Source organism: Apodemus sylvaticus, chromosome 11 (assembly GCF_947179515.1).
Source record: "Apodemus sylvaticus chromosome 11, mApoSyl1.1, whole genome shotgun sequence".
NCBI classification, from domain to species: domain Eukaryota; kingdom Metazoa; phylum Chordata; class Mammalia; order Rodentia; family Muridae; genus Apodemus; species Apodemus sylvaticus.
The window spans coordinates 874,589-893,099 of NC_067482.1; the positions used below are offsets into that span (position 1 = coordinate 874,589).

At 41.3% G+C, this 18,511-nt stretch overlaps 1 protein-coding gene across 2 annotated transcripts; it reads right to left on the bottom strand.

Moving 5' to 3' along the window:
- Nucleotides 1–685: 685 nt before the first annotated feature.
- On the bottom strand, nt 686–18,101 carry LOC127696349 (zinc finger protein 431-like). Of its 2 annotated transcripts, XM_052198936.1 has the most exons (4): nt 18,022–18,101; nt 3,038–3,164; nt 2,789–2,849; nt 686–1,731 (listed from the first exon to the last, which is right to left on the bottom strand). In XM_052198936.1, exons 1-4 carry the CDS (start codon nt 18,022–18,024, stop codon nt 693–695), a joined length of 1,230 nt encoding a protein of 409 aa, XP_052054896.1. In that variant the 5' UTR covers nt 18,025–18,101; the 3' UTR covers nt 686–692. The 2 variants fall into 2 exon arrangements, with proteins under 2 accessions (XP_052054896.1, XP_052054897.1); XM_052198937.1 differs by lacking the exon at nt 2,789–2,849 and having other exon boundaries at nt 889–1,731.
- Nucleotides 18,102–18,511: the final 410 nt, after the last annotated feature.

Sequence of the window (18,511 nt, forward strand, 5' to 3'; positions counted from 1 at the left end):
CCCTTATACTTCTGCTCCTCTAGAACCACTCCCGGTACCAACTTCTGTATTAGTTTGGGTTCTCTAGAGTCACAGAATGTGTGGATAGTCTTTATATAGTTAGGGAATTTGTCAATGACTTACAGTCTATAGTCCAACTCCCCAACAATGATCAACAGCAGCTGTGGATGGAAGTCCAAGGATCTAGCAGTTTCTCAGTCCCACAAAGCAAGCAGGCAAGGAAGAGTGAGAGAGCATCTTCCTTCTTCCAATGTCCTTATATATCTCCAGCAAAGGGTGTAGTCCAGATTAAAGGCTGTAGGTCTCCAACAGAGGGTGTGGCCCAGATTATTGGCATGTGGGTCTCCAGCAGAGGGTGTGGCCCAGATTAAAGGCGTGTGCATCCATGCCTTTAATCCCAAATGATCTTGAACTCGGAGATCTCCTTGTCTTAGCCATTATGCTTCAAGGTCTCCATGCCAAGATCCAGGTCAGAAACTTTTATCTCTGAGCCTCCAAATTAGGATCATAGGTGAGCCTTCCAATTCTAGACTGTAGTTCATTCCAGATATAGTCAAGTGGACAACCAGGAATAGCCACTACAAAAGGCTTTACCACATTAATTACATTCATAGGGTTTCTCTCCAATATGTATTCTTTTATGGCTTTGAAGATTAGTATGATATGCAAAAAATTTACTATATTGATTACATTTAAAAGGTTTCTCTCCATAATGTGCTATGTATTTGAAGATAATTCTGATATGCAAAGGCCTCACCCCACTTATCACATTCATAGGGTTTCTCTCCATTATGTGTTCTTTTATGGTTTTGAAGACTACGGTGATATGCAAAGGCTTTATCACATTGATTACATTCATAGGGTTTCTCTCCAGTATGCATTATTTCATGGTTTTGAAGACTAATGTGACAAGCAAAGGCTTTACCACATTGAATACATTCATAGGGCTTCTCTCCAGTATGTGTTTTTATATGACTTTGAAGTCCACAATGATATGCAAAGGCTTTACCACATTGATTGCATTCATAAGGTTTCTCTCCAGTATGCATTCGTTTATGTCTTTGGAGGTGACTGGAACATACAAAGGCTTTACCACATTGATTACATTCATAGGGTTTCTCTCCAGTATGTGTTCTTTTATGGATTTGGAGATGACTGTGTCGTGCAAAGGCTTTATCACATCTATTACATTTGTAAGGTTTCTCTCCAGTATGAATTCGTTCATGCCTTCGAAGCTGACCATAGCATACAAAGGCTTTACCACATTGCTTACATTCATAAGGTTTCTCTCCAGTATGTGTTCTTTTATGTATTTGGAGATAACTGTGATGGGAATAGGCTTTATCACATTGATTACATTTGTATGGTTTCTCTCCAGTATGTGTTCTTTTATGTATTTGAAGATAACAATGATATTCAAATGTTTTACCACATTGATTACATTCATAGGGCTTCTCTCCAGCATGTGTTCTTTTATGAATTTGGAGATGACTGTATTGTGAATAGGCTTTATCACATCGATTACATTGGTAGAGTTTATCTCTAGAATATATTCTTTTATGTATTTGGAGACCAATGTGATGTGCAAAGGCTTCACCATATTGAAAACCTTCATAGGCTTTCTCTCCAGTATGAATTCTTTCATGCCTTTGAGGATAATTGTGATATGCAGAGGCTTTACCACATTGAGTATATTCAGAGGAATTTTCTCCAGTAAAACTTCTTTCATGCCTGTAAAGATAATTGGCACATGTCAAAGCTTTACCATATTCATTATACCATTGAAATGGTTTATCTGCGGGAATTAATTGTATAATACAGTCTAGTTGTAAAGAGTTAAAAAGAGGAATCAGATATTAAGGTCTTATCACTTTGTTTACAATGGTGGTTTCCCTTCATTATGGCTTGTTTTACTTTTTTGAAGATGCCTACAATGCTAAGAGTGTTTATTACATGGCTCACATTTATAGTGTACTTTTTCTCTATGAGATTTTTCACATACTTGAAGAGAACTGGAAAAACTCACAGCTTTACTACATTGAGTGCATTTATGAATTTTCTTATAGTGTGATATATACTACATTTGCATATAGAATTTGCAATGGGAACCAGGACAAACAGAGAAAAATTTCCCCATTTCTAGAACTCATAAGGATTTTCTGCAATGTGAGTTTGAGGCTATATTCTCAATGAATTTGGAAAATTAACTAATTATAAACTTGTATCACACTGAGAAAGTCTACTTGAATGGAGGAATAATAAATGGAAGATTTCCATACTGCATTCACACAGTTTGACTTTTTGTTCATCAAACACATGTGGTATAGGGATTAAGGTTTTTCCTCAACAACATATTCTTATAAACTGCCCCTCACATTAACCATAGCAATGTTACTATAGGTATATGAGCAACACCAGCTTTACTATGGAGTATTTGCTTATTAGGTTTTAGACATATATACCTGTTCAATGTATATATCTTTTGCAATATGGGAGTGATATGAGTCTAAATAGATTGACAGTTCTACAGAGTAGCCACAATGCGGCTGAGTCAAGTGGTAATGTCTGTTAAGGCATTGTTTCCTTGTCTTCTTTCTTAGAGGAATAACTTGCAAGCACAAATAAAATACCTGTCACTTAGGTTCATCAATCTTTATGAATTTAACAATCAGCAATATACTTAAAGAAGTGTTTCTTTTTTTTACACTGTTGTTTTTCTTTAAAATATCCAGGACACATTAAAATTTCTTTAGAGGCATATTCATACCAACATGCACATGAAAATTACCTTGCATGTCTTCTAGAACTTTGACAATGTTCTTCAATATTATGGTCTTTCCAGTCATAGCCTAAAATATAGTACCAGAAAATGTATGATATATTATTGGAAATCAGGCAAAATTTAAGTTACTATCTTCAGTGAATCTGATTTATTTACCTCAATTCTCATCCTCAATTGAAGTTACAGAAGAGGATCAATAACAAAGAAACATTTGTTCCCTTATTTTAAAAAGTGAAAGAAGATTCATTGCCTTACCTATAGCAGTGAGGTTCCTATAGGTCTCCAGCATCACATCTTTGTAGAGATTCTTCTGTGAAGGATACAGCAAAGCCCATTCTTCTTGAGTAAAGTTCACATGCACATCATCATAGGTCACTGCATCCTAAAATATTCCATATATGTGTATAACAGAAACCATGATACAGACAATCATGTAAATATATACTTCATTGACAATGTATTCATATAATTCTGGTGGTGCCTCCACTTATTTCTTGACCCAGAGGTTCTAATGTAATCACCAAGTGATCTTAGAAGTAAACTGAATAATGACGTTCACCTCTTGTCATTTCTTTGAATAGGATATAGCCTTACAAGAGAAATGCCAATTAACACAGAATGGGGGAAGAGGGAGAGGGAGAGGGAGAAGGAGAGGGAGAGGGAGAGGGAGAGGGAGAGGGAGAGGGAGAGGGAGAGGGAGAGGGAGAGGGAGAGGGAGGAGAGGGAGAGGGAGACTACTACAAGCAAACAGTGCTGAGCATACATCATAGAAATTGTATGCACAGTTATTAACTAAAAAAAATGATAGGCAAACTGAATGTATTGACTCATGCATTTCTTTAATTCCAGCATTCAGGAGGCAGAGTCAAGTGTATCTCATTGAGTTACATGCCAGCCTGGTCTATCTAGGACAGCCAGAGGAACATATCAAGACCCTGTCTCCCCTGTAAAAATCAATCTAACAAGAGGGAAAGAACTCAGAGGTTTTTACTGAAGTTCCCTCAAAGAATTATATATTAATTCCAGTTATTTACTCATCTTCCAAAATCTTAAAGTGCCCCAGTTTAAACTGTAACATAAATAGGATCTTACTAAAAGGGGATACATGTTTAAATAGTTACAAATGGACAGATTAAAATATTAGTAGTATAAATGTTGATCCTAAATAACAAACATAGGGCAGAAGAGGTGGCTCAGCAATGAAGAGCTCTTGCTGGACTTGCAAATAATTCCACTCAATTGCCAGTACTTACAAGGGGCCTCTCAACTATCCATTACTCCAAGTTCTGGAAGTCTGATTCCATCCTCTGACTACTATAAGGGTCAGGCACACATGAGGTACATATTCATGCATACAGGCTAAGTACTCATATTCATTTAAAAAAATCCAGAGCAGGTAGAAAGAATGTTATGAAGCTGCAATTCAATAACTCAGAAAGCTCAGGGAGTATTAATGCCATGAATACACATCATCCTGAGAAATAGAATATTCTCTCTGCCAGATTTCAAAAGTCAAGTGGATGAAGATCAATACAACAGTTTTTGCTTGACATGTAGCAAAATCTACATTTTAGGCCCATCAGCCAATAATATAAAAACAAACAAGCAAGCACACAACCAACCAACCAGGTATGTTAGCCCACATTTAATCCCAGAACTCTTGAGCCAGAGGCAGGTAGAACTTTTAAGTTTGAGGCTTGCATGTTCTATATACCTACTTTCAGGATAGCCATGACTATACAGGGAAACATTGTCTTCAAAACCAAAACTAAAACCAAAACAAAACAAAACAAAACAAAACCCACCAGGCTCACAAAATAGCTTAGCACTGAACAACAATTGATTCTACTGCGTCTTATGTGATTTAGGGATAGAGTCTATAATGGAGAAGGCCCGACAGCATGAGAAGGAAGGTCACTGATCAGTTTCGTCCACAACACTGTAGAAAGAAACAGGAAATGGATTGAGTCTATAGATTCTCAAATCCCATGCCCAATGAGGAATCTAGAAAGGTTTCTCCTACAAAGGCTTATATAAACTCCCCCAAAGAAAGTCACAAAGGAGAGACAAATGTTCAAAGATCCTATATGGGATCTCTTACTTAATGATAAGCAAGTTTATTAAAAAATAGTGCTCAAGTGATCCTGAGGAACACTGATTCCAAGAGGGCCTTTGCAACAGATTTTATCATAACCACTTATCGACTAAACAACAATGGTGAACTTAACTTATAGAATCAAATAACAGAGGAAAAAGATCAGGCTTATCCTTCAGGGCCTGAGCTGGACTTTATTTTCCCTAAACTTCTGTCCAGTCTGCAACCCTCGGCAAAACTGGTCTCTAGAGGGTTAATCAGGGCCAAAACTGATGTTTGCAAAGAGCTCCTCCTGTAACTGCTAAGGCTCCAAAAAGGAAGGAGCCAGAAAGAAAGCAGAAACAATGTCTTACACTGTTCCAGTTGTTACAAATGATTAAAGGCCAGTTAAAATTTTTTTCATGTTCACTATTTCAACATGCTAGTTTTAAGAAAAAGCAATGTATGTAGTTCCCCTCCATATCTCTTAAACCAAAACACCCAGTGTAGAAAAGCTCTTGGGAGAACCAGAGAGGAAGAGGGTAATAGATGCTCTGTGGCAGATGCTGGTACTGCTGAGGGGCTGTGAATGCCAGCTGTGGCAGCATTATATCCCCCAATAAGCCTTCAAGTGTCAGGACTCCTCATAAACATTTGAAATGATGCCATCGGGTGGCAATACCATCTTTAACAGCAGTCTTCCTAAAGAGCTGGCTCTCGTAGTCTATCAGCTGCTCCAGAAACCCAGGTTGGGTCTGATGATAGGCCTCCCGGCTTTCACCCAGTTAGTTGTATGCCCCCAGCAGGCACAAGTTGTGGATTTTCATCAGGTACGCAATACAGAGGGTGGCTGGGCTGCTCACACCTGCAGCACAGTGCACCAAGGTAGCCCCGTGCTTCTTGATCACACTGGATTTTGTCAGCCACAAGGTCAAAGTACAGTCTAATGAGGGTACAAGGAAATGTCAGTCAGAGGCACTTTAACATATTCAAACCTCCTATGTCTCCTTTGGAACATCCCAGGTTCCATGAGAGTCCATGGGAGCGTGCTGTGACCTCTGGAGCTCATGAAAATGACAGTGGTTACACTATCATCAGGGGGCCAACCAGAGAGCAGTAGAGTCCGTCCTCCACCAGGGAATCCAAGACTGCAGCCTCCTTCGTGCTAGGGATTTCCTTGATCTGGATCCAGAAGTTCTTAGGAGCACTGCGGGTTTCAGTGAATACAAATCAGATCCAGCATCCTGATTGTGGAAGCAGCAATCTGGTCGGTGCTGCTGCTGGACTCTCTGTTTTCTGTCAACCGGCCTCCCACACCTTCTGCTCCCTGCTTGCTGCTGCCCTCTAGGTTCCGGGCGCTGTGCATGTTTGCTGTGGCGCAGGCCAGTTGTCCTGGCCCTCTATTTGGGAGCCTTTTTGGCTCAATACACTACATCCTGACTGTGGTCACTATAGGCTCATGGTCATGCAAGACTAATAATGCATTTGGTCTACTTCGAGGAGCTGCAAGACCTTGTACACTGTTCAAATGCCCAAAGTTTTTTCTGACACTCAAGACAATCTCTTCAGAAGCCAGGCAGTGTTGGTGAACGCCTTTAATCCCAGCACTTGGGAGGCAGAGGCAGGTGGATTTCTGAATTCGAGGCCAGTCTGATCTACAGAGTGAGTTCCAGGATAACCAGGGCTACACAGAGAAACCCTATCATGAAAAACAAAACAAAACAAATCAGAAAGCAAATTATGTCTTTCCAACGTACAATAGCACAGAACACCCGTTCTCATTCTAACAGAGAGGAATGTGTACACAATGTGGGAGGATTGGACCCAAGCAGAAAACTCAGAGGGCAAACCACAAACCATGTAGTTGTCCCAGACACGGAGCCTTCAGTCTCAAAAGGCCCTATTCCTGCAACTTCTCATACATCACAGTTTAGTTTCTTCTACTCCCAATATGCAGCTCTCCATGGCAGGTGTCTCATAGCTTAGGTATCTCAACATCTTGTGGTCTCAAAATGCACCTCAGGTTTCATCCTCACAGGTTCATGCAATGCACTCTCACAGTATCCTCCCTCACTGGGCCTCTGACTCTGCCAGAGATGGCTGGAACAGTGCTGAACGGAAACCACAGAGGAAGAATCTGTGACCTTAAATTTTGCATCTTTCTTGTTTCCAGAACTTGGGTGATCCTGCCAAGTTTGGATTTGGGATAGACCCTGCCATGCTTAGACCACAGTTGTAGCAGGTTTTGTATGAAGTCCCTTCCTGGAACTAGAACTAACTTTGCCTACTCCCCCGTCCATGAGCTGAAGGCTTAGCAAGTGGGACTGTTTCCCTTAATTCACCTTCTTAGGCTTCCGATCCTGAGCAAGGACCTTCTCTTTAATGGTGTTAATCTCTTTGAAAATTCATGCCTCTTTCTCAGCATTTGGCTGCCATCTGAAACTACCCAGTGCTGTTTTTCTCTACAAACCACAGACTTTGCATTTATTTCTGTCTCACTCAATATTCTCTCTGTCTCTCTCTCTCTGTGTCTCTCTCTCTCCTAATATAGTCCTGAATGACTCAATACTCATCCAACAGATTTAATATTCCATCTAAGAGTTCAGCCCATTATTTTTTAATTCTGCCTACCTTAATTTCTCAGGGCATGGGCAGAATTAGAAAGATTTTGGTCAAAATACCAAACAAATGACCTCCAGATAAATTTTTGATGTAGTTTATTTTCCACTGAAATCCTATGACCTATGAATTTCTGTCTGTATTACTGACAGTACTCCGATCTTCTAGGAAGATCGAGAGTCCTTGCTTAGGATCGGAAGCCTAAGAAGGTGAATTAAGGGAAACAGTCCCACTTGCTAAGCCTCAGTTCATGGACGGGGGAGTAGGCAAAGTGATTCCTAGTTCCAGGAAGGGACTTCATACAAAATATGAATAACATTTCATATCATATCAGCTGATAACAGCTGATTAAGCTCTGAGTACAGCTTTCTATGCTGTTTGCCATCTCAAGTACTGATATTTTCCACTTTACTCCAAATGAGAACATTCCCAGGTTCTGTCCAGCAGCAAATCACTTTTTTTTTGGTATCATTATTTTATTTTATTGGGGCTAGAGAGATGGCTCAGTGGTTAAAAGTACTCACTGCTCTTTCAGAGGTCCTGAGTTCAATTCTCAGCAACCACATGGTGGCTCACAATCATCTGTAATGGGATCCAATGCTCTCTTCTAATCTGTCTGAAGACAGCTACAGTGTACTTACATATATTAAATAAATAATATTTATCTAACCTCTCTTTGTTTGTGGAGTGTAGCTCGATTAGTATTTACCTAGTAGATAATATCCACTGATAAATGAGTGCACACTATATCTGTCATTCTGGGTCTTGGTTATGTTATTTAGGGTGATTTTTTTTCTAGTTGCATTCACTTGCTTCTAAATTTATATTATTAAAAAAAAAAACCAACTGAGTGATACTCCATTGCGGAAATGTGCCACATTTTTATCTAGCTTGTTTCCAGTTTCTGGCTATGAGTAAATATGCTATTAATATAGTTGAGCAAGAATCTGTATAGTAAGAATGGAGCACCTTTTGGATAGATGCCAAAGAGTGGTGTAGCTGGGTCTTGATATAGATGGATTCTCAGTTTTCTAAAGAACTATGATTCTGAGGAAATACTGATTTTCATAGTGGCTGAGAAAGATTTAAAAAAAAATCACCATTTTAGTTATTAGGGAAATGCAAATAAACTACTTTGAGAATCTATCTTATGCATGTCAGAATGGCTAAGATCAATAATAATGCTCATGCCTGCAAGGATATGGAGAAGGGGAACCATCCTACAGTGCTTGGGGGTGGCAGGAGCATGGATTTCTCTCTATAGAGGAAATAGAATACTTTTTGTGAGTTGACTGAGGTTTCATGGGAACAGGAGTGGGAAGGATGAGTTGGAGGTGGGGGGTGGGATGAAGAAGAGAGTACAGTGCAGGGAGAAACTGTGGGACACAAAACCATGCAAAGGAAGCTTGGTGAGTAAAGCAGGTTGAGACCTGGAGACTCTGTGGGCACGCACTTGAGACTTAGGCTGCTCCCTTCTCCTGGCCAGACTCCTGGCCTAGAATACATGTCATGCTCCCCATCTATGTGATCTGTGGTCCTGGAAACCCATAACAGAGTTCTCCATGCTAATGAGAAACCTAGAGGTTCAGAGGGCTTAGCCAATAAGTTCCCCTTTCCAGACATTGCTCCTTGCAAAAGGTGTTTAATCTTGCATCTACGCTGAGAGATGGGGTATGCATGCATCCATTTTCTGCCATGAACGGCTAATAAATGATGTGTTTAAACATGGACTGATGTTTTCATCAAGGGCCACTATGAGGAACATGGGGAAGACCTTTGTCTAAAGACTTGTAGCATGAATTACCTGTGGAAGGCCCATCTGTGTTCCTAGACACCTGACAAGCTAAAGACAATCCCCACAGAACTAAGCCTAAAGCTCCTCTTTCCCTGGCCCCATCTCAGTTCTTGGCTCTTCTGTGCCTCCCAACAAGGCCTGGACATCCATGAGTCAGAGAACTTCACTGCACCAACCTCATTGCAGGCTAGGGGACTCCAACAAGCTCCTGCTTTCTCCCTCATCTCATAGTGTGTTTTCCCACCCTGGGAGCAAAGCAGTGCCAGGGGTTTCCTTATAACTCAGCACCTGCCCGGCAGTGGTGTGGGGGAAATGTAGTCAAGCATTTCCTGTGGTTTGCCTCCCCAAGAGGCTGTGCCCATCTGCAGGGTAGATGCAAAGACACAAAAAAACAGATGGAATTAGGGGGTCTTTGGGAGTTAGTGTAGAAAACCAGTGTAATGGCAACTTCCTGGAATCTATGACAGTGACCCTAATGAGGACTCCTAGGAATGGAGGATATGGAGTTTGAACTTACCATCCTCTGTAGCCAGGCAGGGCTTTAATGTTGGGAATGGGTTACATTTAGTTGAGCTGTTGCCCAAGGAGGTCCTTTAGAGATCCTTAAACAACCCAGGCTGATGCTAGGACAAAACTTGGTTCTCTGAAATCTGGCAGCAGGACCCCATTGCTGAGGACAAATTCTACACAGCTCACTGAGTGTAGAGGTCAAGCTTCACCCCTCTATTCTAGTCTCTTGTAGGAGAGAAGGTACTACAGGCTACAGAGAGGTGGACACCAATCCCCACCTATCCCTCTCCCCCTAAACACAACTAGTCTTTCCTGCAAGATGTACTGGGGCATGATAGTAACAAAGTTGTCTGAGTGGACAACCAATGTTTGGTTTAACTTGATACCCAGGACATGAGAGGGAACCCATACCCAACAGTGCTTGGATTTCCAGGAATCCTACAGAGACTTAAATGGCAAGCGCGGGGCCAGCATGGGTCTGTGCCAGGTCCTCTGCCAATATGTTATGGCTGTCAGCTTGGTGTTTTTGTGGGACTCCTAACAGTGGGAGCAGGTATAACTGATTCTTTTCCTTGATCCTGGGACTCTTTTCCTCCTATCAAGTTGCATTGTCCAGCCTCATTATGAAGGCTTTCACCTTGTCTTTTTCTATCTTGTTTTGTCCTATTTGGCTGTCCTCTCTCGGAGTTCTGCTGATTTCTGAAGAGGATATGCAGGGGTTGGGAGGGTTGGGGGTGACCTAGGGGAGAGGAGGACAGGAGGGTGGGGAGTAACTTGCAGGAAAGGAGGTAGAGAAACAGTGGTCAAGATACATTGTATGAGAAAAGAATCTATCTATCTTCAATTAAAACATTAATTCAATATTGCTTAAATCAAAAGAAGGCAAGCAGTAATGTACAAAGAAATGCAAAATAGTGAAGACAGGGACAGATATGATTGTGACAGATACAGTTCTCATTCTGTTTGTGTAGACGGTGACTCTCACACAGGCCTGTAAAAGTATGTTTAATTTGCCTGATATAACTGTAATCTCAGAGACCTCCTTCCTCCATCTGCTAACCTAGGCCTAGTCCTGGAAGCTTCTAGGCTCGGTGCAATCTTATCTAGGTCTATAATGTTTTCAGCCTCTGAGACTTATGCTGAATAATCTCCCCCTTTCTTTTTCTTTCTGAACTCTGGCTGGTCAACTCTGCTCTTCTGGCTCTAAATTCCTCTCTACACTAAACGAATCAAACTGGCTTCTTTCACTTCTGACTGAATTGCTTCGAATGGCCTCAGACTTACTCTAGTATTCTGTTCTAGTCTTCTGTCTCCTTCTCATTCTCTAACTCGTTCTATCTTCACCTGTGTCTAGCATGTTCTCTCTTTAACCTGTCTCTGTAAAAGTCTCCAGGTAAAACTGCCTCCTTCTCTCACCCTCTTATGTTGCCTCTCTTTCCTCTCTCTTCACTTGAGAGTTGGGCATATCCTATTCTGCCAGATCTTACTCTGATTCTTTATACATCACTTTAAAACACAGGTGCTTCCTTCTAAAACTAATTTTACCTTCATTGCTTGAGTTTAAAGGTGTGTAGTAAGGCTGTGTCGGTATTCCAGCCAGAGGGATTAAAGGTATGTCCCTGAATTCATCACGACTAGAATTTTTTTTCCTCCAGTAAATAACACAGTCTCGGGGTTCACAATGTGATCAAACATCCTGCAACACATTGGTTCATGACAAGGTCATTCTTGGGCCCAGTGTAGATCTGTGAAATCAGATTTGCTTTCAGCAATGTAAAATACATATCATGCAGGAAACAAAAGTAGGTCACTTTCTTATGTTAGCTTTCACTAGTTTGGAATGTGGAATTACAGAGCTTTCTGCTCATTTCATTCCAAAGGAATACTCTTTTTTTTTTCAAGAAAAACCAATGTTTGAATAACTATTCAAATATTAAAAATAAAGATGTGATGTTATACAGAATTGCTACATTAATTATATGATACATTAAACAAACAAAGTGGTTCATAAAAGTGTTAAAACACATTCTTCAAAGCAAAAATAAAAGTATTACCATCTAAAATAGGCTATTTAATCCAGAGAAAACAAAGTGATAAGTCACTATTACTATTTCTTTTTTGTTTAACTGCAATTTGTAGTCATTATTTAAATTCAAACAAAATGGTCAGTCTGTTCCTTAACCTCATTTTTACTTTTTCATACAGCATGACTCATTGGCAGAAAGCTCTCATGCCATCCAAATAAAGCCACTTTCTGCATTTTTACACTGTACTATAATAGCACATCTGCTTCTCATCTCTATAACCCTTGCTACATAAAGCTTGATATTTCATTTATCTTCTCCATATAATATTCTAAATAAACATTAGAAAAACCCTTTGAAGGTGATTGCTTAAGCTAGATTCTGTGCTTTCTGCCCCTATTTTTCTATTGCTACCTGCAGTGTAGACAAGATGGCTGCAGCCCTCACATCATCTGACAATAAGAGTGCACTAAAGATTAAGATGAAATGGGAGAAATAAGTGAGTTGACACTGCTTACACTGTAATTACATGTTGTTTTATGACCAATACAGCACTGATTGTGAGAGTTTTTACAAGTGCATAATCCTTTAACCATTGTTATTGTCTTCATTCCTTTAGCACAGTGTCTTCCTAAGGCACCCAGCTTGTCCCAAAACAAATGAGCATTGAGGTTACTCTCATATTGAGGCCACCATGAATATAACTGTAATGAACATGAGAATTCTGATACAGCTCAATGATAATTTCAAGTGAATAGAAAATAATCTGAGCAAATTTCTGCGATCCTAGGCAATTCTGTCATTTTTAGGAGAACTCTGTACAATGGGGTTGCTTGGGTTTAGGTACTATGTCCAAATATATCAGAATACATCCATTAAATATGTGCAATTTTACATCAACTATAAAAACACATCTTTTTAGCTAATTTTAGTTGGTATCTGTGGAAAATCTCAACTTACTGCTATCAGAGTTTATTTTGCATGCCAATACACATCCTACATTAAGAAAACAAGCAATGAAAATTAAATAAACATAGATTTCACAACTCACACTAAAATAACTTACAGTGACCCCTAAACTGTTATTTTCTGACCCTCTGATACTATTGATCTCTCCTCTAAACAGAGAGGCTCCATCCTCTAAAAGTCTCTCTGTATGAAGGTGATCAGAAAGGTGCTCCTCATGCCTCCTTGTGATCTCACCAGGCCCACTGAGCCCACACACAAAACAATTACTGAGGAATAATTTAATGTCTGCTTCCTGCCATGTGGACTATGGCACATGATGTAGACTCTGCCCTATCCACGTGCACACCACCATGCACACTTAAGAAACCTCTGCATCTCAGGAACTTCTTTTGTTCCCTGGAATTGAATTTCCCTGAATCACTTCATTCATGTGGCTGGTGGTAGTGGAAAGGTAAAAGGATTTTAATCAAATATCGCTGAGGGATAATCCTTATTACCTCCTGTCTACCAGTTTCAAAATTATCTGTAAAATTTATCACACAAAATTGAATGTGCAATGCGATGTTCAGAACTTATAGAAACCAGACCTTTAGTTTTCCCACAAATATGTATTCCCACTGCACACCAAAAGTAATGCTTATTTGTGCACACTGGGTAGTGATATTATAAGCAATACAGCTTCCTATGGCCAGAGCTGCAAAGCCCACCCCTCCCCAGGGAATTTACACTCAGAGGCCAAGGTCCTCTGACCAGGTCACCACATGTACCAACAAAACCACAGTCTGGTTCAAGGTCCATCCAAGTCCAATCAGAATGGACCCTCATAGCTTAGTCAATCTGCTCTTCCTGGTGGCTGCCACACTCACTTTGGCATAGCCTGTAGTCTCTCTCACAGCTCTCTGGTGAACTGCATCAAAGGAGAATATGGAAAGAACATCCAAGCTACATCCCACTCATGCTCCTCCTGATTTCTAGCCTTCCTAGAGGACAGATTGTAGCAGCTCCACTACTGGTGGACTAGAGATTAAAAGAATCAGACAGCACAGGCCTTCCAGCTCTGACCTTCCACTCCTAGGGGTAGACAGAATCCCACCTTAGGGGCAGACAAAATCTTCCACTCTCCCAGGGCACCTGTTTATCTTCCAAGGCACAGGGTGCTTTGTGTGTGCATTCTATTACACACTCAACATCCAGGGCAGCCATCCCTTTGCTTGACAGCTGGGAAGTCCTGCAACCAAACTTCAGTCAAACTTACAGAAACAACAACTGAAGCAAAATGTGGCTACGGATTTAAAATCAATAAACAGTAAATGGGAGGTAAATGAAAAAAGAAATAAAAAGAAAAGGACATGGCTGATCCTACATATGGTGGAGTCGAAAATGTATTATAGATAAAGGAGAGTATAGCCAGGGGCAGGGACATCTGGGAGAGTCCACAGTGGACATGACCCTGAGCCATGTCAAGAGACGGTGAAAGGGAGAGGGGGAGAGCCAGACTAAGAGACCAGGAGGGTAAATGATAGATGAAAAAGACCAGGTAACCAAAATGGTTGTATTATATTAGGGCATCTGGGAGAAAGGCAGCTTAATCCCTAACTAGAGCGCAGGTATGCCAACCATAACCTGTGACAGGTAGGGTCTGAGGGATGCTGGGAGAGCCTGACAGCCAGGTTCACTCTGATTTGTTAAACATCTAGAGAAAAAGAGAAGGTTGAAATGATTGAGGTATAACTTCAAACAGTTTTTGAAAAAGTTGGATCAGGGCTTACGGTCCTATATTCTGCAGGGATTAGACACATGTACTAGATAGAGCACAGCAAGTGTTACTCATGCCTTTCTTCTCTGGCTGTGCACTTTCAGACAGGAAAAATAGCATCCTGTTAGGAACAGCCATGCCAGTTTGTCAATACATTTTGTTTTTGTCGAACTAGTGTAACTATAGTAATTTGGTTTCTGGAAATAAGTTCAGATCCTTATTTAAATTCTTGAATGCCCTGGTCTGTGAACCCACAAAAAATAGCCATTTTGGACTTTTATTGATCAACTAAAATTAACTGACTACCCACCACTTATGCTAACTACTTTCAAAGCAGGAAAGCTCTCACCTTCCTTCCTTCCTTGCTTCCTTCCTGTCCCTTTTGTGCTGTGATGTGACTGGTGTACTCAATTCTTACACAAGTCCCTCTTCTAATTCCCCTGAAAAAGTCAGGGAGGTAGGAGGACACTTACTATATGGTCTTACTTCCTTCTCACTGAGCAGTCAGGGCTCAGCCCAGAAGCAGTTGCAGGACTGTCTTCCAGTCACTGAACAGCAGAGGCAGGATTAGGTGTTCAAAGTAAGTCTTAACTATATAGCATGAGTCAAGCCTGAGCTACAGAAGATATTGTTCTAAGCAGAAACAAATTATCAAAGCACTTGAGAAAAAGGAATAAAATTCTTAATGACCTGGAGTTATTGGAGAAAAGAAACAGTTAAGAGCCCTAGTAGATGAAATGGCATTAGTAAGATACCATTTGACCTAGCTCCCTTGTGCAATGTTAGCTGCTGAGACCTGTATTCTGACACACAGCCACAGCCAAAGGCCTGATGCTGTCAGGCCCTCTGAGCTGACTTAACTATGTCAACAAAGATGGTACACATCTCTAAGTCAGTCCCCTAATTGGAAGTTCAATATTCTTTGCCTGAACACAAGCTTCACAAATTGTACAGTCACCAATCTGGTCTGTTTTCACTAATATCCATGAATTAATCCATGCCGTGAAATTACAAAATAACCACCCTGCCTGTCTTTTGCCATAATGATGAATATGCTTTTATTATAACCCCAGGTATAGGGATGTGAGGCTGCTTCTGATTGTCTGTAGCCACTGACCATGATTTTGTCTCATGCTCTAGCAGCAGAGTTTTACCTGCTACAGATTTCTGTGATAACAGTGTCATTTGGAATTCTGGGAACTTTTTGGAGGGTACCCCAAGAGGCAGTGTGATGGTTTGTATATGCTTGGCCCAGGGAGTGGCATTATTAGGAGGTGTGGCCTTGTTGGAGTAGGTGTGTCACTGTGGGTATGGGCTTTAATACCCAAGTCCTAGCTGCCTGGAAGTCAGTCTTCTCCTAGAGGCCTGCAGATAAAGATGTAGACCTCTCAGATTCTCCCATACTATGCCTGCCTGGAAGCTGTCATGCTTCTGCCTTGATGATACTGGATTGAATCTCTGAACCTGTAAGCCAGCCCCAATTAAATGTCCTTATAAGAGTTGCCTTGGTCATTTCACAGCAGTAAAATCCTAACTAGGACAGGCAGGGTGGTTGTTGGCCTTTTAGAGAGGTTGGTTGTGCTTTGTTAATAGCTTAAACAACAGGAAAGAAATCAGATTCAAGGATGTCTTTCTCCTCTATCCTAGTTTCTCTCCTAGCTGGTGTGAGGGGGTAAAGGGGTGGTGGTGGTGGATAAAGGTTGGGGAAAAAAAAGAAACCACAAAGTGGGAAAAATCAGCTACACTGGTTAATGCTTAAAGAGGAGTCAGCCTAGGATGGATTTTGCATTCCACATATGCTCTCTCCCTTATGTCTCTTTTAGGTTTAGGTCCCATACTTTGAACAATTTAAACATGGATTGGAGATTGCAAGTCTAGCCACTTAGACAAATGCTAGAGTTAGATTGCAAAGATATCCTCAGGATCATTTCTTAAGTATACCAGTTCCCTAAAACTGCAGGTCATTCTTCAGTGAAAGGGTCTTAAGTGGAAGGTCACACATGGTGAAACACATAGGAAAAGAAGGTCTTGCACAAGCTATGTCTTATGCTAAGTAAGATTCTTAAGAATAACATCTTGTGGGGGCTGGAGAGATTGCTCAGAGGTTAAGAGCACCAACTGCTCTTCCAAAGGTTCTAAGTTCAAATCCCAGCAACCACATGGTGGCTTACAACCATATGTAATGAGATCTAACTCCCTCTTCTGGGGTATCTGAAGGTAGTTATAGTGTACTTACATATAATAAATAAACTTTAAAAAAAGAACAACATTTTGTATACTACTTACATGGGGGGAAATGTAAGGAAATGGGAGACATCTATGAAGTCAGCAGGAAGATGAAGAAACTATGAAGTTAACAGAAATAGCACACAATGGGACACACTCAGGAGGAGTCTAATTAAACAGTGTTGCACAAGGGGGAACTCGGGGTGTGTCAAGAACATTCCTGACCAAGCCTATAGTGGCCCTAGGACTGATAACCACAACCCCAATGCACTGGGAAGAATTGTGTTCTCAGAATCTGATGCAACCCTTCACTTAGACTCTGACTTAATGAGATAAAACAGATTTCCTTCCCTAAAAACAGGAGTATGCTTTCAAGAGCTGGTAATGGTCTGGGGCCTTTAGGTCATTATCCTGTACTCAGGGACCTTGAGGAAATAAAACCTTGCCTTATCGGGCCAGCACTCAATACAATAATGTTTTGTTTTTATTGTTTTACCTTTTCAAATGGTTGTCACCAGATGTCATCTTGCACATGTGGCAGAAGTATGCTTTTCTCAAGAAGATAACTGAACCTTTAGGGCACACTAGGCCTTACTGTTGATTGTTATCCTGTAATCCTCATCAAGTAGCTTGTTAGAGGCCTGCTCTTTGATATGGGGATGGGATTGGTGGCTGGTTGTAAATCAGGGTTGTTTCCTTTGTTATGATTTGGAACCACATTTCTGGACAATCTTGGTGAACAAACTTGTGTATCCTAGCATCCTAATCTCTAACAGGTTAGTATACTACATATCTGTGGGGTGTTTTACAGGCAGTACTCCCTCAGCTAAATTCTACTTGGAGTGACTTACTATCTCCTAAGCATTAGTAAGTCATTTACATCATTAATTCTACTCTTTTGCATCACAGCTTAATGTTGCTACTCAACACGTGAGACGCCTTTTACAACCTCCACAAAATTACAAATGGATCGTACACCTTAATGTTCAAAGGTCAGAACTTAGAGAAACTAGGGGTCTCCGAGTTTTGCATCCTGCCAAGGATGTTTCTACACACAGGCCACTGTTCCAAATGCTCGGCGCAGATGCAGCCCTAATAGTGAACTTATTCACAGGCTATCGCTGGGTCCAGCCAGTGGCTAGGACCACAAGGGACCGCCTCCGGTTCCCACCCAGCTCCGGGGGAAAAACCCACCACACCAGCTCGCTCCCGCTGCTCAGCCCTCTGCTTCCTCTCCTCTCTTGTTGGTAGTGACCCTGTGCTCACCATTTTGGAGCTTGCCTGAGCGCCTTTCACAGTACGGAGCAACACCACTCAGGGAACAACCATTCAAGCCGGCTCCGGTTCTAATGGGAACCTGCTTCAAGGCACCCGGAAGAACCCGCCTCCTCTTGTGAATGGCAGGTCCATATGAAGGGTCTGATTGGCCAGTGAGTCTTGAGTGACATGCGCTCCTCTCGATTGCTTAGAGTGTGCTCAGGGATACCGCACAAAGGTTCTTGTCCAGAACCAGACTTTTTCCAGATTTGCAGGGGTTTGCATTTCAGTAGCACTTGTGCCTGTCCTCCAACAGCCTTCCCTTGTCTCAGCACCCAGCCCTGGTGAGGATCCACTCCGGTTTCCATTGCTTAGCTGCCTGCTCCTCCCCTTTGTGGGCAGTGACCCTGTGCTCACTTGGCCAGGACTTGAGAGATTTTGCCTGAGCTCCGCCCACTCTGGATGCTCAGTAGGCGCTTCACTTTCTTCTTCCCAGAAT

Bases quoted from the DNA above. Each gene is read 5' to 3' on its own strand.
- LOC127696349 (XM_052198936.1), bottom strand. The intron at 2,850-3,037 runs GTAAGGCAATGA...ACTATATTTTAG, and splicing joins TAGGAACCTCACTGCTATAG to GCTATGACTGGAAAGACCAT. The intron at 1,732-2,788 runs GTAATTTTCATG...TTATCTTTACAG, and splicing joins AGTTCTAGAAGACATGCAAG to GCATGAAAGAAGTTTTACTG.